Raw genomic sequence first — 16547 nt, 5'->3', positions numbered from 1 at the left:
GAAGTTAGCGGATCATGAAAAATGCGAGCTTTAGCGAGCTTTTTCATGACCGCGAACTGAGACCATTATTTTTGATAATCACTGAGACGAGGTGTGTAACCTCTTTATTCCTCCTTTCTTCAGTTATTCAAAGAAAAGAGGAGGTTTTTTGCGAAAGTTTGATCGAATCCTATTCACTCAACCAGTCAACCTGCGCAGGCGATCGATTAATGCGCGGTTGTATAGTTCCGTGCAAATCATTCCATTCTGTTAACACTTCTTGTCAGTTTTCCTATTTTGGACTAAAATCAAGTACACAGATATGCTGTTATTCTGCTGTGGCGGCAAAGGCAGATATTGTGTGTTCTGTATATATGTTTTGGTATCGCTTAGGATAATGACTGCTCTTTCGTCAAATGGGACTAGCAGACGAACTTTTGCACCCGTGTTCCAACGTTAAAAACTGTATGAAGTTCAGTTTTCTGGGGAAAATAGTGTATGAAACCGCTTTATGTTGTTTAAATTGATGAGATGTGTGCATTTGGTTGCGTGTGATCTGTTTATTAAATGAAATATTGTTGAAAACTGACCGTCGGATTGCAGTCTGTTGTCGAAGAAACTGAGTGAAAAGAAGGGGAACTACTCTTGTCGCTAGACAAAGCATGAGCCTTGCGGGAAATTGATTGTGATGAACGTTTGAGCACGGCAAATCTAGATTCAGAAAACAACCAAACTCATGGATTTTACATGGAGATTCATGTGTTCAGGCCTGTAGTTGTTAATTTAAATGCGGTATGTTTGTATTGTTTGCTCCAGAGATGTATACTTCGTACGTTAGAGCGTTCGGAACTTTTCAGTCGCAAAAAGTAGTACCGAAACAGAACAACTTCTCAACCCATTGCACTATCGAGGATTCAGGCTGTTGCTGGGTCGTTATTTGTTTGGTTGCTGGGTCATTATCGAAAAATAACTACCCCTACAAGTTTACAGAGGTAAAGAAGCAGAGGGGGGAATAAAGTGCTGTTATTGTTATTGTTATTGTTATTGTATGTATTGATCCTTTTCAGTTAGAATTCTTTTTTTATGAGTCTCATTACAAGTTTTTGTCAGACTCTGATATCACAGGGCTTGGAAGCCAAGGAAGGGATATTTGATATTCAGTACAGTATAACCTGTCAAATCAGGACACCCTTGGGACCAGGGAAAAGTGTCCTTATTCTGCAGGTGTCCTTATTTTACAGGTTCAAGCAAATGTGGTTGCGAAAAGGAAAGTGCTATATTGAATGTACTTGTTTAACCCCTTCACTGCCACAGTATAACAGCATTTTGGTATTGCTGTGTGCCAGGGCAAAATTTTGCTTTCTTCGGTAGGTTCACTAATCTGTTCACTGCTCGATCATTAATTGAGATATCTCTTAGATCTTTGGCATGTGTTTTGCTTATACCCTTGGCTATTATAGGATGACATGGTCATTGGACTTTGTTTGTGATTGTTATAGTAAACATTGATATAATGACCATTTTTGTCAAAAATTACAGTTTCCGGACTTACACACACACACACACATACATTGCAGCACGTAAAACCACACAAAACACTGCTAAAACTGGTGTCAAACATCAGGTACTCACATTACAGCCCATACAAAGTATTCTTCTGTGTGGTAATCCATAAATCACTTCTTGTAGAGCTTCCAGAACACTGTATCGCTTCAAAACAGGTCTACGAGTTGAGGTCAGACTTTCGGCCGCCATTGTGAATCCTATAGATCGGTTCTACTTCTAAACTTCTGACAAAGTTTTCACCACGTGGTACTAACTTATCCGAACGGTCAATGGGAAAGAACTGTGTTTAGAACCCCTTCAAGTGCTTGGACAGTGGTTACCTCCCATTTAGTTTTCAGAAATGTCCTGAAATGTTGCTGAGGCAAATCCCCCGTACTAGCTACGGTTATGGGCGTACGACAAACCGAAAATGACCATGTACCTAGTACGGGGTGGGCAGTGAAGGGGTTAAGATTAAAAAAATAACAAGTAAAAACAGTGAAATACATTATTTTATTACCAGTTGTAACAGATCCAGTCCACAGAGAAGGACTTTTAAAAAGAACACTTTATCACATGTTGTTAACACAGGCAGAACAAGAATATATAAATTATTTCAAGTAAAAATAATTGGTCCTTCAGACAACTTATCACAACAGCTTTAGCTTGAAATCTGCGTCCTTCCACAGCCCAGCTCTTGCGCGATCGATCGGCATGATTGTCCGCTCTGCAGCTTTTTCACCACAGACATTCGTTGCTCTAAAGTGAGAGCGTTTCGTTCCTTCCGCAACCTAGAAGCCATCGTGATTCATTCAAACTTCGGCAAAACGCGACTGAATCAGATGTGAATCAGCTGTGCAGGTGTGTGAGAATCTTCGATGTTGTTTACAAATGTACCGACTTCCGTCGAATACTTTCGATGCATTTCATTGGCTATGAGGTTGCTGACCAATCGCTAATAAGCTTGTTTCAGTTTCAGCTCAAAGCCAACCAATCGAGATTAAGCTTCTTTTACCTCTCAAATCAAGCTTGCGAGAGAGAGAAGACAGACAATCGCAATGATGTTTGGAAGTTAAACGAACATCCTTTGTCCGTATTGAGCACTTACACAATTTAGTAGGGACCTAAAATAAGCGTCCGCGTCCGTAATTCCGAGGTATCCGCTAAGTACAGTGATTTTAATGAAGGAAACGATCCGTGCCAATAAAGACTGTCCGTATTGTGCGAGTGGCCGTTAAGTCCAGTGACCGCATTCTACAGGTTTTACTGTATATACATTATATTGTTACTGTTGGCCTGGTAGCTCAGTTAGTAGAGCACTGGACTTTTAATTACACATTATAATTTTTGAGTCACTTGAGAAAAAGTGACTCTATGTAATCGGTCAGTGTTAGTCTGTCCGGCCGGCCGGCCGGCCGTCCGGCCGGCCGTCCGTAGACACCACCTTAACGTTGGACTTTTCTCGGAAACTATCAAAGCGATCGGGCTCATATTTTGTTTAGTCGTGACCTCCAATGACCTCTACACTTTAACGATGGTTTCGTTGACCTTTGACCTTTTTCAAGGTCACAGGTCAGCGTCAAAGGAAAAATTAGACATTTTATATTTTTGACAAAGTTCATCGGATGTGATTGAAACTTTGTAGGATTATTCTTTACATCAAAGTATTTACATCTGTAGCCTTTTACGAACGTTATCAGAAAAACAAGGGAGATAACTAGCCTTTTCTGTTCGGCAACACACAACTTAACGTTGGGCTTTTCTCGGAAACTATAAAAGTGACCGGGCTCAAATTTTATGTGAACGTGACTCATTGTGTTGTGAATAGCAATTTCTTCCTGTCCATCTGATGCCTCATATAATATTCAGAACTGCGAAAGTGACTCGATCGAGCGTTTGCTCTTCTTGTTGGAATAAAGCATCCACTTTGCATTTTCATTCTTTCCATTTTCAATGTTCTGATTGTTCATGCATATGTCACGGTAGAGACGAAGATCTGGTAGAAACGTCGTTTCTACCGGTAGAGACGAGGATCGTCGTTTCTACCGGTAGAAACGACGATCCTCGTTTCTACCGGTAGAAACGAAGAAATAATACACACGAGTTTTTAAAACAGATGGTTGCGAGTTAAAAGCGAGAGAAACTTTGATCTTGTCATTAAAACCGCTGGTAAAAGTCACCTCACATAGCACAACTAATGCAAGAGTCTTTAAAACAGCTGGTAAAAGTCAACTCATATAGCAAAAATAATAGTGTAGAACTCTTCTTTTTGTTCCATTGTCAACAATCTTTAGCAACAATTAAAATAGCCGGCTATAAGAATGTTGAAGGTCTGTGGAATACTGTTTTCGGAAGTCAAACTAACACAGTAACAGAGATATTTCACGAATTGTGTTTACTCTGAAGGAAAACAAAGTTGTGATTGCTGTCTTCGTCTGGTCAGTGAAGGCAGTTGTAGTAGGTGAACAATATTTGCTGACATCTATATATATATACGACTTGTGTCTGTGTGTGTGTGTGTGTGTGATTGATCGCCATGCACGGCCAAAGTTCTCGATGGATCTGCTTCAAATTTGGTGGGCTTATTGACAGAGACCCCGGACACAACCTGATCGATGAGATATTTCAACACGTGCTCTCAGCGCGCAGCGCTGAACCGATTTTCGTTTTTCACTGCACGTTACTATTTTTAGATCTCCCTTCCTTCGTGCGCCGGCGTCAATCGATATTCCCGTTTGTACGTTTATATTTAGAAGGTCACTGCACGTTACTATTTTTAGATCTCCCTTCCTTCGTGCGCCGGCGATGCCGGCGTACACCCGGCAAAGCCGGGTCCCCGGCGACGGCCGGGTATTCGGCTCTACTTCTTCCCGGCGAAGCGGGTAATCATCTAGTTCTCAATACATTTCCCACAAATGCACGTGCTCTGTAAACAACTTTAAAAATGAGTTCATTCCGCTAAGATAGAACTGTGTTCATAATTGACAAAATCACCTACATTGCACACACACACACACAAACGTTTTATTCCGATCGTCGTTTCTACCGGTAGAAACGACGATCCTCGTCTCTACCGGTAGAAACGACGTTTCTACCAGATCTTCGTCTCTACCGTGACATATATTTTTCTACACAAGGTTTCAAGCATGTGTTACTTTTACCTGTTTTTTTTATCCTCTGTTTTCAGCGTATTGACATGGTCCCTGAACTTCTCAGCTCCAATCTTTGTTCACTACGCAGTAACGTGGACAGGTATGGCAGAGTTTGAAATAAAAGAACATTGATGTGAAAACTGGTCCCGTGGTAGCTCAGGTGGTAAGAGCACTGGACTTATGACCCTAAGGTTGCAGGTTCAAATCCGGGCCAGGACGGACACAGGTGAACTTTATGTGCAGACCCAGGGACGGTATCCATGTCCCACCCCCGTGTCACCACAGTGGCACGTAAAAGACCTCGGTCATTCTGCCATAAGTGCAGATGGCTGATACCACATAAACACGCATACACTGACTGGGTGGCCGAGTGGTAACGCACTTGCACTCGGAAGCGAGAGGTTGCGAGTTCGACCCTGGGTCAGGGCGTTAGCAATTTTCTCCCCCCCTTTCCTAACCTAGGTGGTGGGTTCAAGTGCTTAGTCTTTCGGATGAGACGAAAAACTGAGGTCCCTTCGTTGTACACTACATTGGGGTGTGCACGTTAAAGATCCCACGATTGACAAAAGGGTCTTTCCTGGCAAAATTGTATTAGGCATAGATAAAAAATGTCCACCAAAATACCCGTGTGACTTGGAATAATAGGCCGTGAAAAGTAGGATATGTGCCAAAATGACTGCGATCTGCTGGTCGATGTGAATGCGTGATGTATTGTGTAAAGAAATTCCATCTCACACGGCATAAATAGATCCCTGCGCCTTGAGTCCGAGTCTGGAGATACGCGCGCGAAAAAAGACTTCATATAACAATAACACTTGTGTATCTCATCTAAAGTCGGGTTAAAACCCGGGAACATGCCCCTAATGGCTTTGCCGTGAGGGCGTAAAACTTGAATTTCTCTCAACTGGTCAGGTTTATGCTATTGGTCCAACACTGTGGTGAAAACAAATTGCTGTAACTGTTTTTATCACCAAAGCCTCTTTCAAACCAGACGATGTTTGAAAATAACTTTGTCGGGTTTGTATGGGTCGGGGGAAAAGTGAATGCTCTTGCTTTTATTGAGACAAACTTTCCAGCGTAACATTTTAGGTCAGTCACTAGCGAGGGGTGTGTCTGAAATTCATGGACAAGGAGCACTTGCGGAAAGTTTGCCCATACAGAACTGGCTTATTTAAGTTATTTCAGGAGTTTGTCTATTGTGAGAGGATAAGCATGTTTTTAATATTTTTGTTGTTGAAAGCTAGTAATCATCCTGTGCGCACCTTTACTTTCCAGGTGTACAGTGGAACCCCCCTCTTAAGACTTCCTCCCTTTTAAGGCCCTGGTTTTTTAGACTTTCTATTCTTAACCTTGAATTTTACCCCCATTTTAAGACTCCCTTTTTCTTAAGACCTGAATTTGTCCGATTTTTGAAGGTCTTAAAAGGGGGGTTCCACTGTATCATGTCAAATGCTGATCAGAAAGTGAAGAATCATAAAAATGTATTTGTGAGTGCTTGACTGCTTCTGTGCAGGTTTGCTTTCTCAGTACTATGGGAGGTGACCGATGAAGCAGAGCTTGTTGGGAAACCTAAGTTCATGAAGAGCATCATCCATTCAAAGGTCAGTGCCAGTGATTGACGCAGACCTGTAAGGGTGTTGCAGCTCAGTGGTAGTGTTTCCGCTTTCCACATGGAAGATATAGGGTTTGAATCCTGACTGTGTTTAGTGGGTAAAAAGATGGATATATGCAGACCTGTGAGCGCCTGACTCCCCTTTCCATGTCCAGTGGAATCCCCCTTTTGAGACCTCAACAAATCTGAGAAAAAAAGGTATCAAAAAGGAGTGTGCCTTAAAATGGGGGTACATTTACAGAGGTGATGAACAAAAAGTCTGTGAAAACAGGTCTTAAAAGGGAGGGAATCTTATGGGGGGGGGGGGGGGGGGTGTCTCAACAGAGGGGGTTCTACTGTATACACATACACTTCATCAGACACTCACAAGTGCAGCTAAGACTTGTAGCCTTCTAAGACAGAAGAAGTGTGTCCTAGTCTAGTGTTTTTCAGCTTTGACCTCAAAATTGTGTAATGGGAAGAGCATAATGGAGCGAAACATTTTACACACACATGTTAAAACAATTATGTTGTTGCAAAATACACGTTTATTGCAAACTTTTTGTGTGCGAAACAGCTGCCACCTAAAAAGGTTGGGAAGTGGGGAATAGATCAAGGAGGGTAGGTTGTAATTACCAAGCTAAAGTGAAATACATGTACAAGTTTATTGTAAACTTTTTGTGTGCGAGACAGCTGCCACCGAAAAGATTGGGAAGACAGGAATAGATCTCGGAGGGTAGGTTGTAAATATTCGAGCATGGTGAAAAAGGGAGCATGATCACTGAACAATCAATGAGTGAACAAAAAGAAGAAGACTAAATAATAAGCAGGCTCTTGTCACCAAGCTAAGATTTGATATAAAAACAAACCCGGCTCGGGATCCACTTTATCCTTATCGTTCTATTTATATGGTTATGTGCAGGCCTCACTGACGTACGCAGAAGCACAGATGAAAATCGATGATCCCAACCAGCACGACACCCTCACAGAGAGTTTGAGGAACCTCAACAAGCTGGCCAAGATTCTCAAAAGACGCAGAATTGAAAATGGGTGGGTAATCTTTTCTCCATGATCATGTTTGCCCTGCAGTAAAAGAACAGACAAAGAGGACAAAGAACAGGGGGGAAAAACATGCTTGGCTAATAAATATTGCAGGGTAGTACATATACTGAAGTACTGAAGGTTAGACTGTGTCTTGCTTTACTGTTGAGCTTTGTATTGCAACAACAACAACAAAATCTGTTTCCTCTTTCCTCATCTTCTCTTGTTAAAGTTTCAGATACAGATATGATTGGGAGTCCTTTTGAAGTTTTCATGTGGATTCATTAATTTCATTAAAATATGAAATATTTGTTTTCCTCCCTTTTTTTGTGCTAATCGAATTCCTCATAATTGTGGTCATTTTCTGAGTACATGTAATGATGTATCATGTTTTCATGATCTCTTTGTGTTTTTAAAACAAATGGAAATGATGTTTTTCCAGAGCTCTCAGTCTGGCATCGACAGAGGTCCGGTTCTATGTGGATAGTGAAACACATGATCCAATCGATGTACAGGTCAAAGAAATCAGGTATGTGTGTGTGTGGTGTGTGTGTATGTGTGCCATCTACCCACCCATCCAAACTTTCAAGGCCTCAAGGTTGTGTCAGCCTAGTCTTTCTTTAAGGGGGAAGTCTGTGTGAAGTGTGTATGTTGTGGTCACTACTGTTACTGCTTATTTTCGTCCATTTAAACTTTGTTGTTAACTTTGTGTGGACTAAATGTATGTAATGTGCCTTCCGAATTTTTGCAGCAAAACTTTTCATTTCTGTTTTGGTCAGTTTTGATTTAAAATCTTGAGCTGTGCATTCACTTTTATTACCACCATGACAAAATCATAACAAGCAGGCAGCTCTGCACACTAAAACCTTTTTAAATGACCACCACAAATTTGAGAAAATCAAGTTTGAAAAGAGAGGGATTCTTAAAATGGAGGTACATTTACAAATGTTATGAACCGAGCACTGATAGAAAAGGAAGGGTATTAAAATGGAGAGAAGTCTTACATTGGGTGGGGGAGAGGTTGGGTCTAAAAAGGGATTTTTGAATGTATTATTAGGCCAAAAAAAAAAAATTGTCTGTTTAGGGTAACCCGACCGACCCTATCGATTTGGCGCCGACCCAAAAACTTTTTTTTGATTTCAAAAAAAAAAAAAAAAAAAAAGAGGTAAAAATGCTAAAAAGAGACATTTGGCGTTTCTTTCTCTCCCTTTCTCTCTGTTTTATTTATACGTTAGTTTTGAAACATGTATTCATCAAATATAAGAAGTGAATGTTCAGCCAACATAGCATAATTTACACAACAAACAGAAAAAAAACAAAAAAAACAAAAAAACAAAAAAAATTACCTACCTACCGACCCTACTTTTTTTGGTCATGTTACCCTAAACAGACAATTTTTTTTTTTTGGCCTTACAATCATTATGTATACAGTTAAGACCCCCAATTTAAGACTCGCTCCTTTTTAAGACCTTGTTTTCTTAGACTTTCTGTTCTTAACCTCTGTAAAAGTACCCCCAATTTAAGACCCCCTCTTTTATAAGACCCGATTTTCTCAGATTTTTTTAGAGTTCTTACAACGCGGGGGGGGGGGGGGGGGGGGGGGGGGGGGGAGAGGAGGAGGGGGGGAGGGAGGGAGAGTCCACTGTAATGGGCGGTTCTGGTGAGGTTATGCCCCCTCTTTCTTTCGGCTGGTAACTGGCGCTACCTCGCGGCAAGATCACACGAGAAAGGAACAAAAAAAACTTGCATTGGTCCCACATAGCATATCGGTTTGGTAAACAGACAATGGTCGGTTCTGGTGAGGTTATGCCCCTTCTTTCTTTCGGCTGGTAACTGGCGCCACCCCGCGGCAAGATCACAGGAGTTGTCTTGCGTTATCACCCCAGAAGCGCTCATTACAATGAGAAGAATTAGAAATGTTTTGTGCAGTCAACCACCTCCGATTAGACAGCCAAGTACGTAAGTGGCCTCGTCTCATGTGTAAGTGTTCAGTGACTGTGTTGCAGAGAGACCAACTCCATGGTGGAAGAGTTCATGTTGCTGGCCAATGTGACAGTGGCGCAGAAAATCAAGGACGAGTTTCCTCACTGTGCCTGCCTCAGACGCCATCCCTCACCACCTCCATCCAACTTTGACCCCCTCATCAAGGCCGCCAAGTCAAAGGTCAGTGGTTTGTGGTACAGTGGAACCCCCCTTAGAGATCCCCCAATTATAGACTTCCTCCTTTTTAAGACCTGATTTACACAGAATTTTGGAGGTCTTAACAGGGGGGAGCGGGGGGGGGGGGGGGGGGGGGAGGGGTTGTCACTGTGATTTGTTTGGGAAGTGTTCATGTTCCCGTCCTCCTTCCACCCTCTTTTGGTCACCTCAGATTTTGACACACACTCTCCTCACCCAACGCTGCCATCAGCGGGCCTCATGATAAAGTAATGTCTTGCTGCACTGAACTGTGTGTAGGCTGACTTTGAAGTGTGTTTATGGTCCGTGTAGAACAGTGTTAGTCTCGTTACTTGGTGTCGATTGTCAGTCTGGGTTTACACATGGGTTGTGTTCTCACTTTTGACAGTCCTGAAAACTTGCCTTTTGAAACCTATTGTTAAAGCCTAATATGAATTAGAGTAAGTTTACTTTTGCAAAGTCTACTTCCATGAAGCTCGTTGCTTGCAGCCTTGGCTTTAAGTGCGAAGTCAACTTCGGGCTCAATTAAGGAAGTCCCTAAAGGTGGTTGTTTTCAGATGAAACTGGTAGATGGCTTGGTGGAAATATTTAGCCATTGTAGCACATTTGATAACTTTCTTTCATTGCATGGTATAATGTGTAAATACCAGAAAGTGCAGACTTTGAGTGGAAATTGGAGTTTGCCATTGTAGCACAATTGATCATTTTCATTCGTTGCATGTCTGTATGATGAAGTGTATGAATACCAGACAATGCAGGCTTTGAGTGGAAATTCCTGTTGTGCCACATGTATTACATTATTTTTGAGTATGTGTCTTTATTTGAACAGGGGTTGACAGTGGATGTTTCATCAGGCAAGGCTCTGTCGGACAGCCTGGACAAAGCCCAGTTCCCCGGCAACCCGTTCTTCAACACCATGCTGCGCATCATGACCACGCGATGCATGATGCAGGCCGTCTACTTCTGCAGCGGTATGCTGCCTGAGGACGAGTTTGTACACTACGGTCTGGCCGCACCCATCTACACACACTACACCTCCCCCATCAGACGGTGAGGCTCATCTTCTGCTGTGCTAAGTGGGATATTTTACTGGGATGGTCGGTTTTGGGTACACATTTCACCTCCCCTATCAGACAGTGAGAGTCATCTTCTGCTGACCTAAGAGGGATATTTTACTGGGATGGTCGGTTTTGGGTACACATTTCACCTCCCCCAACAGATGGTGAGGCTCATCTTCTGCTGTGCTAAGTGGGATATTTTACTGGGATGGTCGGTTTTGGGTACACATTTCACCTCCCCCATCAGACGGTGAGGCTCTTCTTCTGCTGAACTAAGAGAGATAATTTACTGGGATGGTCGGTTTTGGGTACACATTTAACCTCCCCTATCAGACAGTGAGAGTCATCTTCTGCTGAACTAAGAGGGATATTTTACTGGGAGGGTCGGTTTTGGGTACACATTGCTGCTGCTGTCATTATGGGTGGAAGCGAGAGGTTGCGAGTTCGACCCTGGGTCAGGGCGTTAGCAATTTTCTCCCCCCTTTCCTAACCTAGGTGGTGGGTTCAAGTGCTAGTCTTTCGGATGAGACAAAAAACCGAGGTCCCTTAGTGTACACTACATTGGGGTGTGCACGTTAAAGATCCCACGATTGGCAAAAGGGTCTTTCCTGGCAAAATTGTATAGGCATAGATAAAAATGTCCACCAAAATACCCGTGTGACTTGGAATAATAGGCCGTGAAAAGTAGGATATGCGCCAAAATCTGCTGGCCGATGTGAATGTGTGATGTATTGTGTAAAAAAATTCCATCTCACACGGCATAAATAAATCCCTGCGCCTTGAATATGTGCGCGATATAAATTGCATAAAAAAAATCCCTGCGTTTAGAACTGTACCCACACATCGAACGCAGAAGAAGAAGAAGAAGAACTGTACCCACGGAATACGCGCGATATAAGCCTCATATTGATTGATTATGTTTGTCCAGGAGACAGACTAAAGAGCAATACAGTGGAACCCCCCTTATAAGACCTCGAAAAATCAAAACAAATCAGGTCTTACATTATAGAGGAGGGAGTCTTAAAATGGGGGTAAATTTACAGAGGCTATGAACAGAAAGTCTGAGAAAAGATGATTTTAAAAGGAAGGTAGTATTAAATTGGGAGATTTTAAAAGGAAGGTAGTATTAAATTGGGAGATTTTAAAAGGAAGGTAGTATTAAATTGGGAGATTTTAAAAGGAAGGTAGTATTAAATTGGGAGATTTTAAAAGGAAGGTAGTATTAAATTGGGAGATTTTAAAAGGAAGGTAGTATTAAATTGGGAGATTTTAAAAGGGGGGTTCCACTGTAGCAAAACATGAAACGAAGGAAACCACTACTGAAATACCTGAATCAGCAGTAGAAAAAAAAGCATCAGAAATAGCTTACCGCTTGTCACATATGTGTTAGCATTTGCTTGGATAAACCAGAGTGGCTCCCTTTTCCCCTCTAAAGAAGACCATGCAGGGAATATATTGTGCAGACTGAAGTGTTGTTCTGACATGTTCCTGTGTTTTCAGGTTCTCTGACATCATCGTACACAGACTCCTGGCAGCTTCGATTGGTGCTGATGCTACTTACCCAGAGCTGCTGGATAAACAGAAAACGCAGGTGTGTGAAGGGAGCCTGTGTGTGCATGTGTGTGTGTGTGCATGTGTTTGTGTGTGTGTGTGTAAGTGTATGCAGGTGTGTGTGTGTGTGTGTGTGTGTGTATATGTCTGTGTGTGTGTGTATGCGGATGTGCATGCATGCATGTGTGCGTTGGGTATCTTCTGCCTTTTGTAGTGGTCAATACGGAAGTGTCACATGTAGTAGTTTATGGCTAGTAATACTGACTAAAGTTCCATGATCAAGAATAAGATGAAGCACCTTTGAATGTGTGCATGTGTGTTTACAAATCACGTGTCTGTCAGTGAATGTAGAATTGATAAACAAGAAACGCTCGTTATTGGAATGTTTAATTTGTCAAAACAAGACATTCACAATGTTTTTGGATGTCGGTGAATGTATAAGTGCAGCATCACAGCTTGAATTCCATGAACAGCAGTGAAGAAGAATGTGATTGCAATAAGTAAACTCTATACCCGGTGCATACTCCTTTGCAGATGGTGTGCAACAACCTGAACTATCGTCACAAGATGGCACAGTACGCTGGACGAGCATCTGTCAACCTGCACACACAGGTAGATATCAGCTTGCATTTGCTGCAGGGTTTATTTAGCTTGGGAGGAAAAGACTATGGGGCATATGATCCCCTCAACCAAATTCTGAAGAGACATACTCCAAGTCGTTAAGCACCAAGTAGGTGTTCCTGGGGAATGCCCCCCCCCCCCCCCCCCCCCCCCCCCCCCCCCCCCCCCCCCCGCCTTTAGTTCCAAGGAAGCTAAATGGTGCAATCTGATGCCATCTGAGCTTATAATTTACTATTGTATCATGTTAACAATTGGTATGTCTGTGTGTGTTATATCTGAAACAAGTGTGGTGCAGGGGTATATAAATTATAATCTCTATACGCCCTTTGACTCATTGAAGAATGGCGTGTAAGTAAATCAAACCCTGTTGCTTCTTATGTTTCTAGTTTACAGAGCATGCACTGTGAAAAAAGATGAGAGCAGAAAAGACGAGACTAGATGGGATTTGGTTGTATCTGATTGGATAAGATAGGAGAGGACAAGACATGACTAGATATGATTTGGTTAGATTGGATTGCTTTTGCTTAGAATTGAACAACAGAGTCTTTGTATATTCCTAGTCAATGTTAAAGTCTCTTGTGCAGGCATCTTCTTTCCTGTTGTTGTTACACTGGAACAATGTCTTGTCTTGCAGCTGTTCTTCAAGGAGCGTGTTCAGGATGAAGAGGGCTACGTGCTATTTGTCAGGAAGAACGCTCTACAGGTACTGATCCCTAAGTACGGCCTTGAGGGAACGCTCTTTCTCAACGCACCGGAGAAAGGCGCAGCCAGCCTCTTCACCTACGATGAAGAGGTAAAGATTTTGTTAGTGGTATAGTGTTAGGGTTAGTATTAGTAACAGATTAGGGGTAGGAAAGATGATGTTTTGTTTAAGGGCTTTAGAAAATGCTTGAGTTATTTGTTAAAGTCTTTGGCATTGTATTATTTGCAAGTCATGATCTTTTATAAGAAAAAAAAGTGTTTTGTGTGCTTGTAAACTTTTTGTTTGCGTGTGTGTGTACATGTGTGTGTGTGTATTTGTCTGTCTGTCTGTCTGTCTGTCTGACTGTCTGACTGTCTGTCTGTCTTTTGTCTGTTTCTTTATTTTGGGAAGTAGATTGATTGTCAAAGGTAAGTCACATACAAAGCAATAAATTCCAACTGATTGAGAACATTTTGTGTGCAGGAGAACACCCAGACAGCAGGTGACGTGGTGTTCCACGTGTTTGACCCAGTGACTATCCAGCTGTTCATTGACCGGTCTAACGTCCAGAATATGAAGCTGTCGGTCAAACTTGTCAAACCAGTGGTGAGTCTCACACAACAGTGTTTCTGTATTTTTTGTAGAGTCTTCTGAAATACAGTGCAACCCCCCTTTTAAGAGCTACAAAAATCTGAACAAATTAGGTCTAAAAAAGGAGGGAGTGTTTAATTGGGGGTACATTTACAGAGGTTTTGAACAGAAAGTCTGAGAAAACAGGGTCTTGAGATGGAGGGAGTCTTCAAAGGGGGGTTCCACTGTATGTCCAAGTTCTCCCCGCGGGTTAGGGGGAAGAATTTACCCGATGCTCCCCAGCATGTCGTAAGAGGCGACAAACAGATTCTGTTTCTCCTTTTACCCTTGTTGAGTGTTTCTTGTATAGAATATAGTCAATTTTTGTAAAGATTTTAGTCAAGCAGTATGTAAGAAATGTTAAGTCCTTTGTACTGGAAACTTGCATTCTCCCAGTAAGGTCATATATTGTACTACGTTGCAAGCCCCTGGAGCAAATTTTTGATTAGTGCTTTTGTGAACAAGAAACATTTGACAAGTGGCTCTATCCCATCTCACCCCTTTCCCCGTCGCGATATAACCTTCGTGGTTGAAAACGACGTTAAACACCAAAGAAAGAAAGTTTTTAGACTTTGCCCCTTCTAAGACCCATTGTTTTCAGCTGTCATTTTCAGACTCTTTCCTTTTTAAGACCAGATTTTCTCAGAATTGTAGAGGTCTTGACCGGGGTGTTCTGCTGTTGTTGGGAAACATTTTCATCAGATCAAATTTGAATGAATAGACAAATGAAACTTTTTCTTGAGTGAGTGGCTTGTAGAATGATTTCTCGAGCTTTTAGAATAGCTAAGCCACTGCTGGTACAGTTAGAAGTGCAATTTGGGTTGTATGGAAGGTATAAGTTTCTGCTTGTATAATAATACTAAGGATATTTTTATGGCGCAAATCTTATAGTCGTTCTCAAACAAGACTATTAAATACAAAATACAAACACAAGTAAACAAATCTGTACACAATGCAAATTAAAATGGAACTAATTGTTGAATTATACACACAGGTACCAGGATTCAGTGTGCCCCCTGCGGCATATAAACAGACGACGGAGCCTCCTACAAAAAAGAGAAAAAAATGAAGAACAGCAACAGCAGCGGCAGCAGTAACATCAAGATCATTGACAAACTTTCATCCTGAAAAGAAGTTGTAATTAAAAAAAATCTATTTCTTGACTAAAATGTCAACCATGCACTGAAATGAGGAAAAAGTGAGGAAAGAATCCATCCCAATGACTTCCCCTTTGGTGCTGACATCTTGCAACGCATGATTAGACGGAGGAGTTGCATCTTCTCTCCCACACAATGTGCAATGGAGAGACTGATTCAACTGGATATGATACACTCTTATGATAGAACAGTGGAACCTCTGTTTCAGGAATCTCCAATACAAGGTTTTTTCCCCAATAGAGATCTTATTTTCACCCCAGAATTCCTCCTTATAAAGTATTTAGATTTGACTCTTCATTGAAGACCTACATTTCTCAGCTGTTTGTAGGCCTTAACATTGACGGACCTCTGTACAAGTATTCCAACCATGAGGGGTTGTTGTGAAGCGGAGGGGAGGGGGGGGGGGGGGATTGGTCACTAGCTTTCTGTGCAATGTAAACAGCAGTGAGTTATGATTTGCTAAAGATTGATGAATAATGACAAGATGGAATATAATGCCCAATACAGTACCATGATTGTGCAGTTTTATGTTGGTTTGACTTGTGCCGTTTAACTCAAATTAAAAATATGCAGGTCGAAGCAGTTGTTGTTGAAGTGTATGTTTGTGTGTACATAATTTGTATGTGTGTGTGTGTGAATTGTGTGTACATGTATTTGTGTGCATATTTTGTGTGTGTGTATGCATGATAAACAGAGACAGAAAGAGGGTAACAGTGTATGAGCTGGAAGCAATAATAATATATTGTGCACACTGGCTGCAATGATCCGAGATCTTCTGAAGGGAGATAATTAACAACAAAACGCATTTGATTTTTCAAGAATGTTGTTTTTCCTTCACTTCTCCTTCGATGCACAAACACACACACACGCAAGCACAGTTCAACACAGCACTGCCGCAACTGATAGTAACGTTAACAGTTATGTATGGCATAACGTTATTTATTGTCCATAGGATACAAGTTAATAGCACATAAAACTGGCTTGAACAAAGATATTCTAATGCTAGTGTAACCGTGTGCCGAAACACTACAATCACCTCGGGAAGCGAAGTGCAATCAAACAGGATTGAAAATGTTCGGGCTAATTTCTTAGCCCTATAAAAACTGTTATGCAAACCCGAAGGTTTCCATGAACATACAGACAATCGGAAACCACCAGACCCCATCACAAACAGAATTCTACAATCCACTGGTGTTGACTTTTAAAGGCCAACAACTCGGGTGCAGAGTCTGCTGTGAAAGGAGCGGTAGCCTCCCCTGTCACAATCGCGTATCGCCCCCGTTTGAATGAACTGCGTACCGAAGTTCCGAACCGGGGGACCACTGTCCATCCCAAGTTCGCAGAATGGGAACAGCACGAAAA

The 16547-nt window shown here is 41.9% G+C and overlaps 1 protein-coding gene across 1 annotated transcript in view; it reads left to right on the top strand.

The window, feature by feature from the left end:
* LOC138965264 (exosome complex exonuclease RRP44-like) overlaps nucleotides 1–15764 on the top strand; it is a 33384-nt gene extending 17620 nt beyond the window's left edge. The window contains exons 13-23 of the mRNA XM_070337388.1: nucleotides 4712–4776; nucleotides 6190–6277; nucleotides 7190–7317; nucleotides 7751–7837; nucleotides 9315–9471; nucleotides 10316–10536; nucleotides 12045–12135; nucleotides 12630–12707; nucleotides 13351–13509; nucleotides 13882–14004; nucleotides 15023–15764. Of these exons, the coding sequence (XP_070193489.1) occupies nucleotides 4712–4776; nucleotides 6190–6277; nucleotides 7190–7317; nucleotides 7751–7837; nucleotides 9315–9471; nucleotides 10316–10536; nucleotides 12045–12135; nucleotides 12630–12707; nucleotides 13351–13509; nucleotides 13882–14004; nucleotides 15023–15097 (1272 nt within the window). The 3' untranslated portion in view covers nucleotides 15098–15764. The remainder of the gene's footprint in view (nucleotides 1–4711; nucleotides 4777–6189; nucleotides 6278–7189; nucleotides 7318–7750; nucleotides 7838–9314; nucleotides 9472–10315; nucleotides 10537–12044; nucleotides 12136–12629; nucleotides 12708–13350; nucleotides 13510–13881; nucleotides 14005–15022) is intronic.
* Nucleotides 15765–16547: the final 783 nt, after the last annotated feature.

This window comes from Littorina saxatilis, linkage group LG1 (genome assembly GCF_037325665.1).
Source record: "Littorina saxatilis isolate snail1 linkage group LG1, US_GU_Lsax_2.0, whole genome shotgun sequence".
NCBI classification, from domain to species: domain Eukaryota; kingdom Metazoa; phylum Mollusca; class Gastropoda; order Littorinimorpha; family Littorinidae; genus Littorina; species Littorina saxatilis.
Note: the sequence above shows the minus strand (reverse complement) of the source record. Positions and strands in the feature narration are given on the sequence as shown.